The 15,949-nt window shown below is 37.5% G+C and overlaps 2 protein-coding genes across 2 annotated transcripts in view; one reads left to right on the top strand and one right to left on the bottom strand.

Moving 5' to 3' along the window:
- nt5dc1 (5'-nucleotidase domain containing 1) overlaps positions 1-15,949 on the top strand; it is a 547,161-nt gene that overhangs the window by 103,942 nt on the left and 427,270 nt on the right. The window lies entirely within an intron of this gene.
- The window catches only part of LOC132830129 (uncharacterized), a 62,798-nt gene that overhangs the window by 39,016 nt on the left and 7,833 nt on the right, over positions 1-15,949 (bottom strand). The window contains exons 3-6 of the mRNA XM_060847635.1: positions 15,412-15,483; positions 8,059-8,121; positions 7,777-7,848; positions 90-167 (exon numbers count right to left, since the gene is read on the bottom strand). Coding sequence (XP_060703618.1) covers positions 90-167; positions 7,777-7,848; positions 8,059-8,121; positions 15,412-15,483 — 285 coding nt within the window. The remainder of the gene's footprint in view (positions 1-89; positions 168-7,776; positions 7,849-8,058; positions 8,122-15,411; positions 15,484-15,949) is intronic.

The following is a 15,949-nucleotide window of genomic DNA, read 5'->3' as shown; positions in this document are numbered from 1 at the left end:
TCATTCATTCACTGTTGTTGAACTTGTAATTTGTATGAGCCAGTAAAGAACAACTTTATTCTACAGCAATAAAAGGATTTTTTGCTCACTGCCAGAATTGGAGTGACCATTCTCTTGATTTTCTTCAGAAGATGATCTTCTTGAATATTGGCCCTTCTCCTGTTGACCTGTGAGAAATACACAAAGAACTTAATGTATTGACTTTTTAGTTTTAGTATTTTTAATGCAGACTACTTAATATCAGATTCTTAAATTAAAACATAAATTATCTTTTATCCCCAATTTTATCATGAGTTTTATGATGGAAATTTCAAATATATTTGTAACTGTTGTCTATCTAGTCTAATGAATAGATTAATTCAGACATTGAATTATTTTTCGTAACCCTGGAATGCTAGTCTCCCAACCTGGTGACCAACTCTGATTTTTTCCAGGCTGAGTGGTGTGAGATTGCTTTAATCTCTATAGTGGCAGCAATGGTAGACATTGCTAGAGAAATACAGCAGATCTGGCAGCATCTGTGGAGAGAAAACTGAATTAACAGTAAGTCTGCTTTCACTCCACAGATGCTGCCAGACTTGCTGAGTTTGTTTTTGTTTCCAATTTCCAGCATCTGCAGGTCTTTATTATGATAACGAGGCTAGTTGTTCATATGCCTATTCAGTATTATTACTAATTTCCATAGCAAATACTCATTTACAACTGAGTGGCTGGCCTGCTTGTCCACTTTATTGAAAATTAAAAGCCAGCCATGTAGTGTAATAACTGGATGTACCTGTATGCCAAACTGAAAAAGGATGGTAGTGTCCAGTTTCCAAATCAATAATGACCCATTTCGGTTTTCACAATCTGGATTAACTGAATCTACTTTCACAGCTTGCCATGAGGAGGTCTGAACTCTCAGTATTTAGATTAACGATGCATGGCCCTTGATTCCACATTGCTTATACACAAATTTACCACTTTTACAGAGAAAATGTCTTTGTCCCATTGTTAAATTTGAAGTGTGCCTGTATTAGGAAAGAACAAATAAAATGTCTTGATATTTAATACCTGAATTGGATTGTCCATTCTGTTTATTTTCTTCAGAGGACCTTTGTGAATAATGTCCTTTTGTTTCATGACCTGTTTTTGGAAAGACAACATTAACCTCGATGAATCTTTTTTAAATACACTTTGGCTTAAAGTATATTGCAATCAACACATAAAGCTTGACATATATGCTTTCATAGTAGAAAGTTTTAAAAATTGTTATAAACTGTAAACCCCAACAGCACCTTTAATAGTCAGGTGTATTACATGGAGACAACAAAAGCTTGGGTCTTTATGAATAATATGTTTAAATTATTGAATAGCTTTTAGTTTCTGTGGTTGGAAACAGGTTGGTGTTTCCTGTTAATCAAAGTGATTTACTGATTGTTTTCCTCATTTAGCCTTATTTCCTGCTGACCAAAAACAAAGTATAATTTCTGTTTTGGTTATTTCAGTGATTCATAGGCTATATTTGTCTCTCAGATCTCATCCAGCAATGTCCTTTCCTATTGGTGGCATCGAGTAACCAAACTCTTTTTTGCTCACTCACTTTGCAGTTTTCCCTTTATTTAGAGCTTCAGCATTTTACAAAATCATGGCTGGTTTACATGTGGTTGCAATTCCAGTTTCATGTATGTACCCCATAACCTTGACTTCCCTCTCTATCAAAAATCTATCTAACTCCGCTTAGAATAAATTCAGTAACCAAGCCACTACTGCTTTTTAGGGAGGAGTATTCCATGGGCTAACAACCTTCTTAGAGAAAAAGTTCCTTACTTGTCTCTTGCCAGAGAGGATTTTGGAAAAAGCTGCTTGCTCAATGTAACATAAAGGTAGATTGGAAGTGTTCAAGGGAATTAACTGTTCTTAAACTGTGTCCCCTGATTCTAGTCCCTCTTCAAAGAGGGAATATCCTCTATATCTGCCCTATGAGCTCTCCTCAGGATTGTAAATGATTCAATATATTCACCTCTTGTTCTAAACTCCAAGTGAGTTTAACCCCAGTCTGTTCAAATGTTCTTCGGAAAAGTCCTTCATCTCAAATAAGTTGAATGAACTTTTTCAGAACCATTATGAAAACAATTATATCCTTTTCACAGAAGGAAACCAGAAATGTATGCAATACTCCGGACATGATCTGAAGGCCCTGTACAACTTCCCTATTCCTATATTTAGTTTTCCTTCCAATAGGCGCTGATATTCTAATTTCCTTCTGAATAGTTGCTGTATACCAGGGTACTAATTTTTTGTGATCAGTGTTCTGGAAGTCCCTTTATACTACCAAGTTCAGCCATCTCTCCATTTGAACAGTATTAAGCTTTTCTATTTTTCTTGCCAAAGTGAACAAATTTGTATTTTCAAGCATTATGCCACATTCCGTCTTGACTTCACTGCGATGGGTTTATTGTACAGAAAATTATGCTAGTTAACTACAATCTCTCATATTGCTTAATAGGCTGAACGCAAAACTCTGAAATGATCAACTTATACGTGAATTCTAAGTAAGTGATTGTTCACAAATAGCCATGTATTTAATCTGGGTACTTAAGTACTTTTTTAAGCATGTGCTGACTCTATTCTGTGCTTGTATTATGACAGTTTAGGTGGATAGACATTGCAACAAAAAATAAACACATTTTTTCCTTGGCAGTGTAGAGCATTTCACATTGGATTTTTTTTTTTGCTTGTGTGTTTACACATATCTATTTTTCTGGTCTTTTAAAAGTAACAGGAAATATATCTGAATTTTTAATGTGTGCTGTAGGCTCCACAACTGGAGTTGAAATAAAATGGAATATCACCCCAACACTTCTCTCTTCTTCCTCCACCCCCCCCCCCCCCCCCCACCACCACCACCACCACCCCACCAAAAGCATTGTGTCAAGTGAGCTTGTAATGTTAATGCTTTTGACATCTATATTGAAGCTCTTTTCTGCTGAGGACTGCTGGAAAGAAGCTCAAGTGCAGCATCTGCATGCATAAAAAAGCTGGTGCAACATGGATTTTGAAATATGTTACTTTGAAACTTGGACTATTATGACAAGCATTTCTCAGTAGATATTGGAATGAATTATGAAATTGCTGAGGATACCAAGCTTTCTTCAGTGTTTGAAAAAAAGCTAAAAATGAAATTTGATATCGCATATCAGTCTTTGAAATAAAAACAATTAAGTGCAACTAAATTACGAGTAAATAAGCTGCAATGAATCTTGCTGAATTAGTAAGTCCCATCTGAAACAGAAAAATAACTATTATAGTTTATCCAGGAGGCAAAGCGAGGACAACATTGTACATGGTTCCTATTGCTAGATGCTGACATCTACTGGAAATTGTTGTGCATTACAAGCATAATGATGAGGCTGGAGTTGATGCCTTTTATATGGACATTATATTAAAGTTTTCTGAGAAACAAGAATTCAAGTTTTCCCAATTTCGTGGACTTCTTTGTATCAAGTTGATAAATATGACTGGAACAAATTGTGATTTTTTTTCTCTCACTGTATAGGACTTTTAAATCAACATGGCTGCAGTTTTCCTCTAATTTATCTAAGTGATAACACACAAAGTATACTTCAGTGGGTGTGAGGCCCATTCAGACGTCCTGAGGCTCTGAAAACAATGTCAAGTCAATACAGGTTATTTATTGGGTGCCACAGTTAATTGAAGGAAGATGTCACAAATCTGGACAAGGAAAGAAAGTATTGCTGGCCATCATTACATGATGCCAGAGAGGATTTTGGAAAAGGCTGCTTGCTCGATGTAAGGGTGAAGGTAGATTGGAAGTGTTCAAGCACAAAATGTTTTGATATAAGAACATGAAGAAGGGAGATGTTAAAGGATATTGAGGAAAATATAGTTGGTCATGAGGCATCACTCTGAGAAAAACAGTAAAGATGATAATTTATGGGGAATAAACTGTTGAGTAGAGAAGACTTCCCTTCTCTTCACTTCATATGAAGTTTGATTAATGTCAGATGTATCTCAACAATTTATTTCCTATTAGCCATTCCTTTTGTTGATAGGTTTAAATTTAAGTAAGTTATTTAGTTTATAGGATTAGCTTTGTTTAGTTTCACCATATATACAAAATAGGTTTAAAACATTTTGACCAACGTTGGTAATGTTTAAACATTTAATCCTGATGTCTTAGAGTAAGTAAAACATGTATCAGGAACTAGCAATTAAAATGAAATTGAAAAATACTTTCTGAAATTGCAGGGAAATCCAAGTCATGAAAATAGGGATGTTGCAAACAATTAGTCTATGCATGATTGCTTGTATAAATGAGGATCATAGAAGCAAAGAACATTTTGTTTATGTGCCTATGCACAATTATTCATATTTACATATTGGTCCAAGGCAAAGTTAACTGTTCGTTAAATGACTGGTTAAAGAGAATAGTAAACATTATGGTGTAAGGTTATCTGTATTGTGGCTTGAGTTTTGCTAACCAGTGGAAGCATCTGGGTGGCATGGTTATTTCTCCCCTTTTTTTAAAGTTATTCAACTAAACGTTTTATTATTTTTGCATGTAGAATTATAGAATCATACAAAGCCCTAGCTGGTTCTCTGCAATAAAGTGTACCCAGCCTCACCTGTCTGGCGTTTTTCCACATCCCTGCAATTTCTTTCCCTTCAGGTGCTAAACAACATTCTTTTGAAATACATAATTGAATCTAGTTTGCCAACCCTTGAGGTAGTGCATTCCAATTTCAATTTTAAGGATTGATTTCCTCATGCCACTTCGGTTTGTCTTGCTAAATATCTTAAATCTGTCTTTTGTATCTTGACTGTGCCACAAGTGAGCATTAAGATGACAGTATATCCATAGTTTCTCAGCTCAAATGTGGCATTATGTGCAAGTTGTTTATTGAGTGACCATGGATCTGTTGTTTTCTATCAGCCCTTTTCTTTGATTTTCTACTTCCAGAAATCCAGGAGCTACCATCTGCCGAGCAGTAAGAGAAAGAGCAATGCCACAACACTGATCTGACGCTTGTAGCCATTTGTTCAGATGTCAGCATTGAATACATTTTAGGGGCTAGTGTAGAGTTAGGATCAACACCAGTTGGGTCATTGAGCCTGTGTGAGCTGCTGCCATGCTGGGAGAAAGGATAGATTGTGAGCTGGCTCTATTAAGAGGATCTCAATGAAGTGATGTGCAGGAGAAAAATTAATGAGGATACATACCAAGCTAGTGGATGCATTGATTAACATTCCAGAGAGCCTCCTGTCACCAACAAGGAGTATGGATGAATCGAGCTCCAGCCTGCAGATTGGCTTGGCTGTAACTGGTGTATTGAGGAACTCCAGTCAGATAGATTAATGTAGCTGGGGCTTCTAGACATAAATGTTGCCCGTTGGTGAAGGATTGATTACCAGAGGACACTGATTTAAGGGACATGATAACAGAAGCAATATGAGCAGAAAAAAACATTTTGCTGGCAATTCATTGGGCTCTGAAATTATATGAACCAGATTCAAATGTGACTTTAAAATGAATTAGATCATTACCTGAAGAGGAAATATTTGGAGGTCAAGGCAGGGAAGTGGTACTAGGTTGCTGCTGTTGTAAAGGTGATGGTTTTGAATGGTCACCAGTGCTATAACCAATCTATGATTCTCACCATGGCCTCTACAGAACCAAAGGCACTGCATTGTAGTTCTCACGCTCCCTACCCATTGCAATTTGTATGAACAGACCACAAAATTGTCTACCTTCCTTGTGAAGATATAGCAACGTCTCCTGCCCTATCCAATAACTCAGCATCCACATCTCCAAAATACTGAGCTGTACTTCATGATAATCTGTACTGAAATTGTTATTTAAATTAGCTTTTATACTTGGTCTCTGGACTTTTAAACAGTACTTGTGTTGTACTTTTTTCAGTAGAATTGATTTTTTGCTGAGTCACAAGCAAGTTTGTTGAGCGGACATGCATGGTCTGGGTTTCTGTTAGGTGAACTGATGGCTTCTGGGTTCCAACCCGCTGGCTCAAATGATGCGATAGAGCTGATTTCCTTGAGCTCTGTCTTCAACCTCTCCCCTTGTTGCTGACACTGAGCACACGGCTACTTCTGATTCTGTGCTCTCTCAATTTTATTGATTTGTTTGCATTTTATTATTCCCCAATCCACCAGGCTCTTAATACCCCTGAAAACAATCAGACTGTCAGACTTTGATCTACCCTTCATTAATTTTTGTCCAAGAATTTAGTTGCTGCATCTCTGATAGTTTCCAGTAACTTTTTGACATTGCATGTTAAGTTGGTCATGTGTAATTATCTGGATTGTTTCCCCATCTCTTGTGTAATTTTTCAATCCTATTATTGGCATCAGTTGAAGACATGATTTCTGTATCTAGAAAGCTTTGGTACGTTGAGTAATACATGCGACATTCGCCATGATGTGTAGGTGACCTTCAAGCTCATCTGCTCCAAATAATCCAATCAGTTGCAAACCTTTTAATTTATTCAAATACGCTGGAGATGTTGCTGGCTAAGCAATAATTTATTGCCCAGAGGGCAGTTAAGAGTCAACCGCATTGCTGGGGGTCTGAAGTCATGCGTAAGCCAGGCCAGATCGGTTCTTAGGAAAATTGGCAATGGTTTTGGGTCATTAGTAGAGTCTTAATTTCAGGTTGTTTTTCTATTGAATTCAAATTTCACGTTCTGCCATTATGGGATTTGAGCACAGGTCCCCAGAATATTATCTGGGCCTCTAGATTAAAAGTACAGCAATAATAGGCCATTGCCTCTCTGATAAAGAAGACCTGAAGTGGTCAGGAAGTGCAATGCTAGCCAGTTTTTTTTCTGAACAATTATTGCTTATACCAGCCTAAATCTAAATGTATACATAGACTTCTTTGAGTCAGATATTATTTGGGGAATAAAGGCAAAGACCCAGGTTTGGACCTGAATTTTGGCCCTGCAAATCAAGTGTTAAAATATTTATCTGTCATTATCACTTGCTGATGAAATGCAGGAGAAGGAAAGGAAGTTAATTAACTCTAGCTTTTCGGCTGCTCATTATCAGGCACATTTGGTAACATTTCACTGCAAAGAAATCCACCTGAAGGCCATAAGGAAAAGGAGCAAGAGTAGGCCATTTGGTCCTTCAAACCTGCTCCACTGTTCAATAGGATCATGGCTGATGCGACAGTCATCTTGTCCACTTCCCTGCTCTTTCCTGTAACCCTTGATTCCTCTATTGATCAAGAGTCTATCTCAGATCTAAATATATACAAGGACTCTGCCCCCACAGTTCTCTGTGGCAAGAAATGCTGGGATGAGATAAGGATCAATTTTTTTTAGCCAGAAAGAGGTGAATCTGTCGAACCCATTGCCACAGAAGGAGGAAAGTAACTGAGTGTTTTTAAGACAAACAAAAATAAGTTCTTGATTAGTAAGGGGATCAAGGGTTATCGGGAGAAAGCAGGAGAATGGGATTGAACAAGATTGGCCATAATCGAATGATGGAGCAGACTTAGTGAATTGAATGGACTGCTCCTGCTTCTGTATATTATGGATCTTTAACAATAAAGATGTGACTTAATTATCATTGCTTCTACTGTGCTCCTGTCATTTATGGCAAGAGTGTGACAATATGTTGTGGATTTCTCAAGCTAGATCTTTTAATTTCCTGTCAAACATTGATCATTGGAGTTATTATCAGTGAGTGTAAAAGTGCTTATTTCTTGGATAAATAAACCTGCCATTGAATTTAAGTTTAAATCTTGCATACTTGCAGAATTAGAGTCACCATTTTGCCCGTTGTCATCAATCCTCCAATAATACTTCCCTTTCACTTGATAACCTGTTTTGGGAAATAATAAACATAACTGTAGCTCTAAGGTTTTGTGTTTTATACAAGCACATTAAGCTTTTGATCTCATGATTTTAAGCCATCTTTACAGATTGTGACTTAAATTTCTAAACTTAAGTTACTTAAAATATTGTTATTTGTACAGCTCACGTAACTATAATTAATGTGGATATTGAATTAAACTTATTGAAAAGAACATACTTGCTGAATTAGAGTCACCATTGTTTTCATTGCTTCGTCCATTATTCCCTTTCACTTCATTGCCTGTTTTAGAGAAAGAAAAAGATTGCATATGTTTGAATATTTACTTTTTTTTGTAATATTATAAATTAAAGAAATGCTTTAGAGGGAGTAGTTCTGTCAACTTAAATCTTCATCGGGTCACTTTTTAGAAAACATTTTGAGCACAGTTATACAATAGGAATGCAAGACCACCTAACTTGCAGTATTGCATCAGAGATTAGATTTAATTGGATAAGAAATTATGATCTCAATTCGCATAACCTGTCAATTTGAACATAGTTTAAATTAAGCTAAGAGTGTTGTAGAAATTGAAGTAATTGTAGAAATGTTATTGGGAAAAGAATTAGATGAAAAAAAATCTGGTTTTACTTTCTTCTGAGAGTACAACACATGGCCCTGTGAGACTGCACCTGGAGTTTTGTGTGCAGTTTTGGTCTCCAAATTTGAGGAAGGACATTCTGGCTGTTGAGGGAGTGCAGCGTAGGTTCACGAGGTCAATTCCTGGAATGGCGGGGCTATCATGTGATGAAAAATTGGAGCAACTGGGCTTGTGTACACTTGAGTTCAGATGGATGAGAGGGGATCTGATTGAGACGTATAAGATTATTAAAGGATTGGACACTCTGGAGGCAGGAAGCATGTTTCTGCTGATGGGTGAGTCCAGAACCAGAGGACACAGTTTAAAAATAAGGGAAAGGCCATTTAGAACAGAGTTGAGGAGAAACTTCTTCACCCAGAGAGTGGTGGATATATGGAATGCTCTGCCTCAGAAGGCAGTGGAAGCCATGTCTTTGGATACTTTCAAGAAGAGATGGATAGAGCTCTTAAAGACATTAGTTGGGCAACAGGAGGTGTAATGTGCGTGGATCTGGTCATCGCATCACTGGAAGGATGTGATTGCACTAGAAAGGGTGCAGAAGATAGATAATTAAATAAATAAAGAAATAAGTAATAAAAGTGGGCCATACCACCAGTTCTTCAGCTGGAGGCTCACTAATGTTACCTGGTATGGTGATGAAACGTTGAAACCAAACCTTCCAGCTCACCAGCAAACCTACTTTCAGAACCTTAACCTGAGCTGCAAATCGTCTCAAAACTCACTAGGGTGCAGAAGAGAATATTCACTGTTGTCTGTGTTGATGCACTTCAGAGATTAGATAGGCTGAGGGTATTTTCCTGAGAGCAGAGAAGGCTGACTGAGGACCTGTTTGTAGTGTACAGATAGGATATCCAGGGTCTAGATAGGAAGAACCTTTTCCCCTTAGTGGAGGGTTTCACTAACTAAAGGGCATAGATATAAGGGAAGAGATAGAAAGTTTAGTTGGGATTTAAGGAAAAATATCACCCAGAATGTGCTGAGGATGGATGAATTTATTTGTGATAATTAAGTTAATGGCATAGCCAAAGAATTAGTCTGTTTGAAGAGATGGATGTAATGAAATAAAACTGGTTCAGAAGATCATTATAATGTGCTAAAAAAAGTCTGGATGTAGACCTTCAATACTGGAAACAACCTAAGGAAGTTTCATCTGAGAAAATCAACTCTGCTAGACTTCTCAAATGAACCCGAACATGTGTCAGTGCTCCTCTTTGTTTACAATCAATTGAACCTATTCCAAATATTTAGGGAAATGAAAATCCTCTTTTATCCTTGTCCTTTTGGCTCCAACCAAAAGCGATTGGACGTATTTTCAGTTGAGTTGAACTGGAGCTCGTTGGAAGAACAGAAGAGAGTTGTTTGAGATTATTGAGCAGTTTGTAGACTTAAACGAGGATCCAGAAAACAACTCTCTGTGGCACGGAAGCAAGGGCAATTGACAAAGATTGGTGCAGTACTTTGTGTCAAAGTTCTAGGCAAGTTAAACTTCTGAAAAAGTGAAGGTGTCAAAGGGCGATCAGTAAGGAATCAAGGGTTATGGGGAAAAGGCAGGAAAATGGAATTGAGAGTTATCAGATCAGCCATGATCTCATTGACTGGTGGAGCAGAATCGATGAGCTGAATGGCCCATGCTTCTACTACTTGTGGTAAATTGATCTTGAAGTTGATAAAAGTTTTTGTATGATGTTTTTACAGTCAGCAACAATGTGTATTTGGAAGAAGGTAGCTTTTGCATTGGACCTCAAATAAGGCTTAAAGGCTCCATTGAAAGTTGTTTGGCAACTTAGGTGACATATCAAGTTAAATCAAAATAAGCAGCAAAACATATGGAATGATTATAGGTGTGAGTGCTGAGGGCCGAATAAGATAGTTTCAGTTGTGAAAATGTCTTTACTCCACAATGTTTTGTTTTACAAGCAGTCAGCAACAACTCAAGCCAATCGTGGTGTCGCAGAGCAAAGTTACGTCTCACCAAGACAGCTGACATGTTCGTATCATACAATTGTAGTGCTCTTTAACCACCGGTTATACGATAGTGATTCATTTATTTTACACTTTCCCCAACATCCCAAATTAGGTTGAGTTTTGTTATAGCATCCTGTTGGGAAACCCGAAGTAACGTGCTCAACTTGAGTGACACGTACTGCGAAGCACTTTGGTATACTTTATGTTAAAAATTCATCATCAGTATTAGCTGCTGCTGTCATTTATTGGCAAGACTCATACATCGAGTAAAACAATTTCAGTTAGAAATGTGCAGCTGGCAGAGCTTCCCCAACTAATGCGAAAAAAGTCAATGCTTTTGTAGGTGGAAGGAAATTGGCAAAGAAAAAAAATAATGTCATGTACCTTTAGTAAGAATGAAAGGTTGATTTGTCAAAATAAGATGAAAACAACATTTATGAAGTAGAGTAACTGGATCCAGTTTCAACAAATTAAATTAACAATGCTGGTTTCTTTTTACATAACTGCACTACCTAAACTGTCAGAAAAGATGTGCTTTCTTTACAAATGTTCAGTTCCTGATGTGTTTATAAGTCTTGCAATATTTAATTTTAAAATATGCAATTTAGAGTGCAAATGAATTGTTTGTGCTTTTTAATGTTGATTTTTAAGGTATGCTGAGAGAAGAAACTGTATGTATTTAGGCTGTCTAAAAATGGAATGCTTTTCATACTCAAAGTTACTGTGCAAACAGAACACAAGTTGGGAGGTGATAGTTGTTCTCTATCTGAAAGCCAATATAAATAATATCTGTGGTGTCAATACATGCAACCACTGTCTTTCACTCCTTTTTGGAAATTGTTGGGAGTTTAACACATCACACTACAGCAGCATAAATAGACAATAGGTGCAGGTTTAGGCCATTTGGCCCTTCAAGCCAATACCAGTATTCATTATGATCATGGCTGAACATCCACTATCAGTATCCTGTTCTATCTTATCCCCATAACCCTTGATTCCACTATCTTTAAGAGCTCTATCCATCTCTTCTTGAAAGTATCCAGAGACATGGCTTCCACTACCTTCTGGGGCAGAGCATTCCATATATCCACCACTCTGAGTGAAGAAGTTTCTCCTCAACTCTGTTCTAAATGGCCTACCCCTTATTTTTAAACTGTGTCCTCTGGTTTTGGACTCACCCATCAGTGGAAACACGCCTCCTACCTCCAGTGTCCAATCCGTTAATAATCTTATACATCTCAATCAGATCCCCGCTCATCCTTCTAAAGTCAAATGTACACAAGCCCAGCCGCTCCAATCTTTCAACATATGATAGTCCCGCCATTCCAGGAATTGCCCTCGTGAACCTACACTGCACTCCCTCAATAGCCAGAATGTCCTTCCTCAAATTTGGAGACCAAAACTGCTCACAAAACTCCAGGTGCAGTCTCACCAGGGCCCTGTACAGCTGCAGAAGGACCTCTTTGCTCCTATACTCAATTCCTCTTGTTATACAGGCCAGCATGCTATTAGCTTTCTTCCCTGCCTGCTGTACCTCCATGCTTGCTTTCATTGACTGATGTACAAGAGCACCTAGATCTCGTACTTCCCTTTTTGATCTAAATGGAGCCAAGTTAGATAATCTGCCTTCCTGTTCTTGGCACCAAAGTGAATAACCACACTAAACTGCATCTGTTATGCATCCGTCCACTCACCTAGCCTGTCCAAGTTACCTTGTATTCTCATTATATTCTCGTCACATTTCACACTGCCACCCAGTTTTGTGTCATCAGCAAATTTACTAATATCACTTTTAATGCCTTCATCTATATCATTGATGTATATTGTAAATAGTTGCATTCCTAGCACCGAACCTGGTGATACCCCACTGGTCACTGCCTGCCATTCCGAAACGGACCCTTTTATTACTGCTCTTTGCTTCCTGTCAGCCAGCCACTTTTCAATCCAAGTCAGTATTTTGCCCCCAGTACATTATGCCCTAATTTTGCTCACTAATCTGCTATGTGGGACTTTATCAAAGGCTTTCAGAAAGTCCAGGTACAGTACATCCACTGCCTCTCCCTTGTCCATCCTCATAATTACATCCTCAAAAAAGTGTGAGGATCTCCTCAACCTCTCCCCTTGGCTGAGGTGCGGTGACCCTCACATTAAACCACCCTGAGTTGTCTCTAATGAGAGAGAAGTGTCTAATGTTCTGGTAGGATTGTGGTGAACATGAGGAACTGTTGGAAGATCAACTGTTGAAATATAAAGTTTTTAGGAAGGTGATAGGTGTTGCATGAAATAAAGATCTAAAGGTATATTTCCAGAATGTGTGGTAAAGTCGACTGCAGCCTGTGTTACCTGTAGTAAATTAGACAAAGGACAAACATGCCAGACCATGAAGTTTAGCAGTGTGGAGGATGTTTTGGAAACTCAGTGAAGAGAGCCTATAGAAAAGTGAGCAGGAATTTACGCAACATGGATGTAAGTGGTTAAGCACGATATGAGTTGGTTGGATCTTTGGAGGCAAGTTTTTAAAAAAAGACCATAAATTGTAGGAGCAGAAGTAGACTATTCATTCCATTAACCGTGTGTTGTTTTTCAGTGAGATCATGGCTGATCTGAATGCTCAACTCCATTTTTCTGCATTTTCCCTATAACCCCATGATTAATCTAATGAATCTTGTCTGGACTGCCTCTAATGTGATTGTATCTTTCCTTAGATAAGGGGAACTCTTGACAGTATTCCAGGTACGATCCAACCTGTCCCTTGTTTTAGCAAGGCTTTCTATTTGTGTAATTCATTCCCTTTGAAATAAAGACCAAGATTCGGCCTGCATGATCAATAATCTGCTCAACTTGTATTCTAACTTTTTGTGAATTATACACAAAAATTCCTTTTTGCTGTAATTTTCTGCGGTCTTTACCATTTTAAATAATTTTCAGCTCCCCTGCTCTTCCCATAATGTTGATCAGCACTAATCCTTGTTGCATTCTTCTAGTTACAGGTTGCTGCCCTGTAAATGTCCCCTCATCCAAACACTGTCTACTATTAATTAGCCTACCCTCTAATGTCCTTGAAAAGTTGGGTCTAAGAGTGTCCAAGACATAAATGTGTTTTTCATGGTAGTGAGCACACCACAGAAAAATGATTTTCGCAATTTTTAAAATTACTCCCAGAATGTGGGTGTCTCTGGCTAAGTTAGTACTTATTGCTAATCCCTAATTGCCCAGAAAGGCATTTAAGAATCAACCACATTGCTGAGAGTCTGGAGTCACATGTAGGCTAAACTAGTTAAGAATGGTAATTTCCTTCCCTAAAGGACATTAGTGAGCCAATTGGGCTTTGTCCAACAATCAACAATAGCTTTGTTATCGTTGGACCCTAACTGAATTCGAATTCCATCATCTGCCATGGCAGGATTTGAACTCCGGTCCCCAGAATATTAGGTGAGTTTCTAGATTAATTGCCTAGCATTAAAATTACTAGGACATTGCCTCCCCATAATATGGAGAAGGCCTGAGGATCAAGGAGCACTGCACATTGTTAGTTTCAGTCAGGGGGAGGAGCAGGAAAGGGAAAGGAATCTGCAGTCGAAGCTTTAAGCTTTGAGCAAGAATCAAACAAGATGGATTCAGTCTTTCAGATATGAATCTTCAAGTTCTTACTTGTCCATGGCATAATGTGCAATAAAACTATTGGCAGTACATAAAAGTTCTGGTAATATCGATTGGGACATCATTTTCAAGGTAAAGTCATTTTACTTGCAATTTTTTTTTCTGGCTCCCTGAAAACGGATTCATAAAACAATAACATTTTGAAACCATATCTGCAATGCTATATGCAACAGCAATCTATAAGTAATCCCACTGCCTCTCGGCCTTTAGCTGCTTTCAATATTTATTTAATTTTCCTTTAAAAGAAGCAACGTCTCTGCCTCATCTACATTTTTAGAAGAAAACCAAGATTAAACAACGTTGTGCTTCTCTCAGTGTCTACTAATTTACATGGAATTATATACTCTGGAAGTTTTCCCTTAATTAGGCCAGACTAACTAGTGTAGCAGACATAAAATGGATTCAGTGGCCAGACTGTATGGAAGTTAAAAGGTAAATATAAATTAAACTCTGAAAGTGTATGCATTGAAAACAGAGTCATGATTACAAGAACATAACCCATTAAGACCTTGGTGGGTGCAGGGTGTGCACAAGCCTACCCTATCTTGTACAAGATGCCTATTTTGCACAGATCTGAAAACTTTAACTGAATGACTGAAGTGGATATTTACATGCACTTTGTTATTGATTTTGAGGCCATCAAGTGTATCGTTAGAATTATGATTGACATCCCAAAAGATTGAATTCTTCCAGTACATTTTGAGGAGCAAACAAATTACAGTAACTACTCCTGTCCCATTGTATAGTTAAGGAGAATTGAAAAAAAACCTAGAAATCTGCTTTTCTGTTTGGCAAATACTCAGGAGCATATACCTTTATTTTGCGATCTGTTCATCTTGCTGAGGATTGCTTGGGCTCCTCATTATGAACTTAAGTGATGAGCATAAAAGGCATTTTTACAAAAAGGCATATTTTGACAAATAGACAAACCCAAGAACAGAGATAAATACTGACAATTAGGCCTTTCTAATTGGTCCTTTTTTTTATTTTGATTAGATATGAAAATGATTTTCTGCTTGTATGAACAACAGATATTTGCTTTATGTTTTATCAGGATCTTTGAATCTTAATTTTAAATATGAAAATCTGAATTGGAACGAAGATAGATCTTATAGAGATGAAATATTAGAATTATTACAGGACGTGAAACACGATGTGCACAGTTCATAAATTCTTCACTGTCTAAAATATGAGCAATCAATCACAATGAGATGCGAGTGACATTTTGAATAAATTTGCGTTGTTCACTTAAGTCTGTCTGTTTTAAAGAGCAATACAAAATATTGTCAAAATACTGAGTAGCTTACTTGCAGATTTTGAATTGCTGTTGTGCTCGCTGTCTTCATTGCTCACTGAATGAGGAAAGTTTACTTCGTTACCTATTTTAGGAAGAACAAGATGAATTAATGTCTAAATCTGTATTTTGTTCCTTGTAGAAGTACAGTAATAATCATTAAAAGTGTTGGAAGGAATGCCAACATTCTTTGAGTTTCAATGTTTTCAGCGTAACATTGTGGTAAAACAGATTATGTAAATACGATTATTTGATTCAGTTAAGATACGACAAAAACTGGGTTATAGAGTCATACAGCATAGGAATAATTCTTAATTGAATTTTACAGAAACTTCAGAATCGAGGGTGAAGCACTTAGCAATGTGAATGTGGCTTGTAGCTTGTTGAACAAACATAATAGAAATTTCAGAGCATTTCAGTTACTGTAAACTTAAACTGTAATTTGCATCTCCTGTTCCAAGTGATACAGAACAGACAACAGCTTTATTCTTCCATGATAAGCACCACTGAAAGGAGTTTGAAGGGTAACAGGGCCTCGAATATACTTTGGG

Source organism: Hemiscyllium ocellatum, chromosome 3 (genome assembly GCF_020745735.1).
Source record: "Hemiscyllium ocellatum isolate sHemOce1 chromosome 3, sHemOce1.pat.X.cur, whole genome shotgun sequence".
NCBI classification, from domain to species: Eukaryota; Metazoa; Chordata; class Chondrichthyes; order Orectolobiformes; family Hemiscylliidae; genus Hemiscyllium; species Hemiscyllium ocellatum.
The sequence above is the reverse complement of the archived record's forward strand: the minus strand, read 5'-3'. Positions and strand labels throughout refer to the sequence as shown.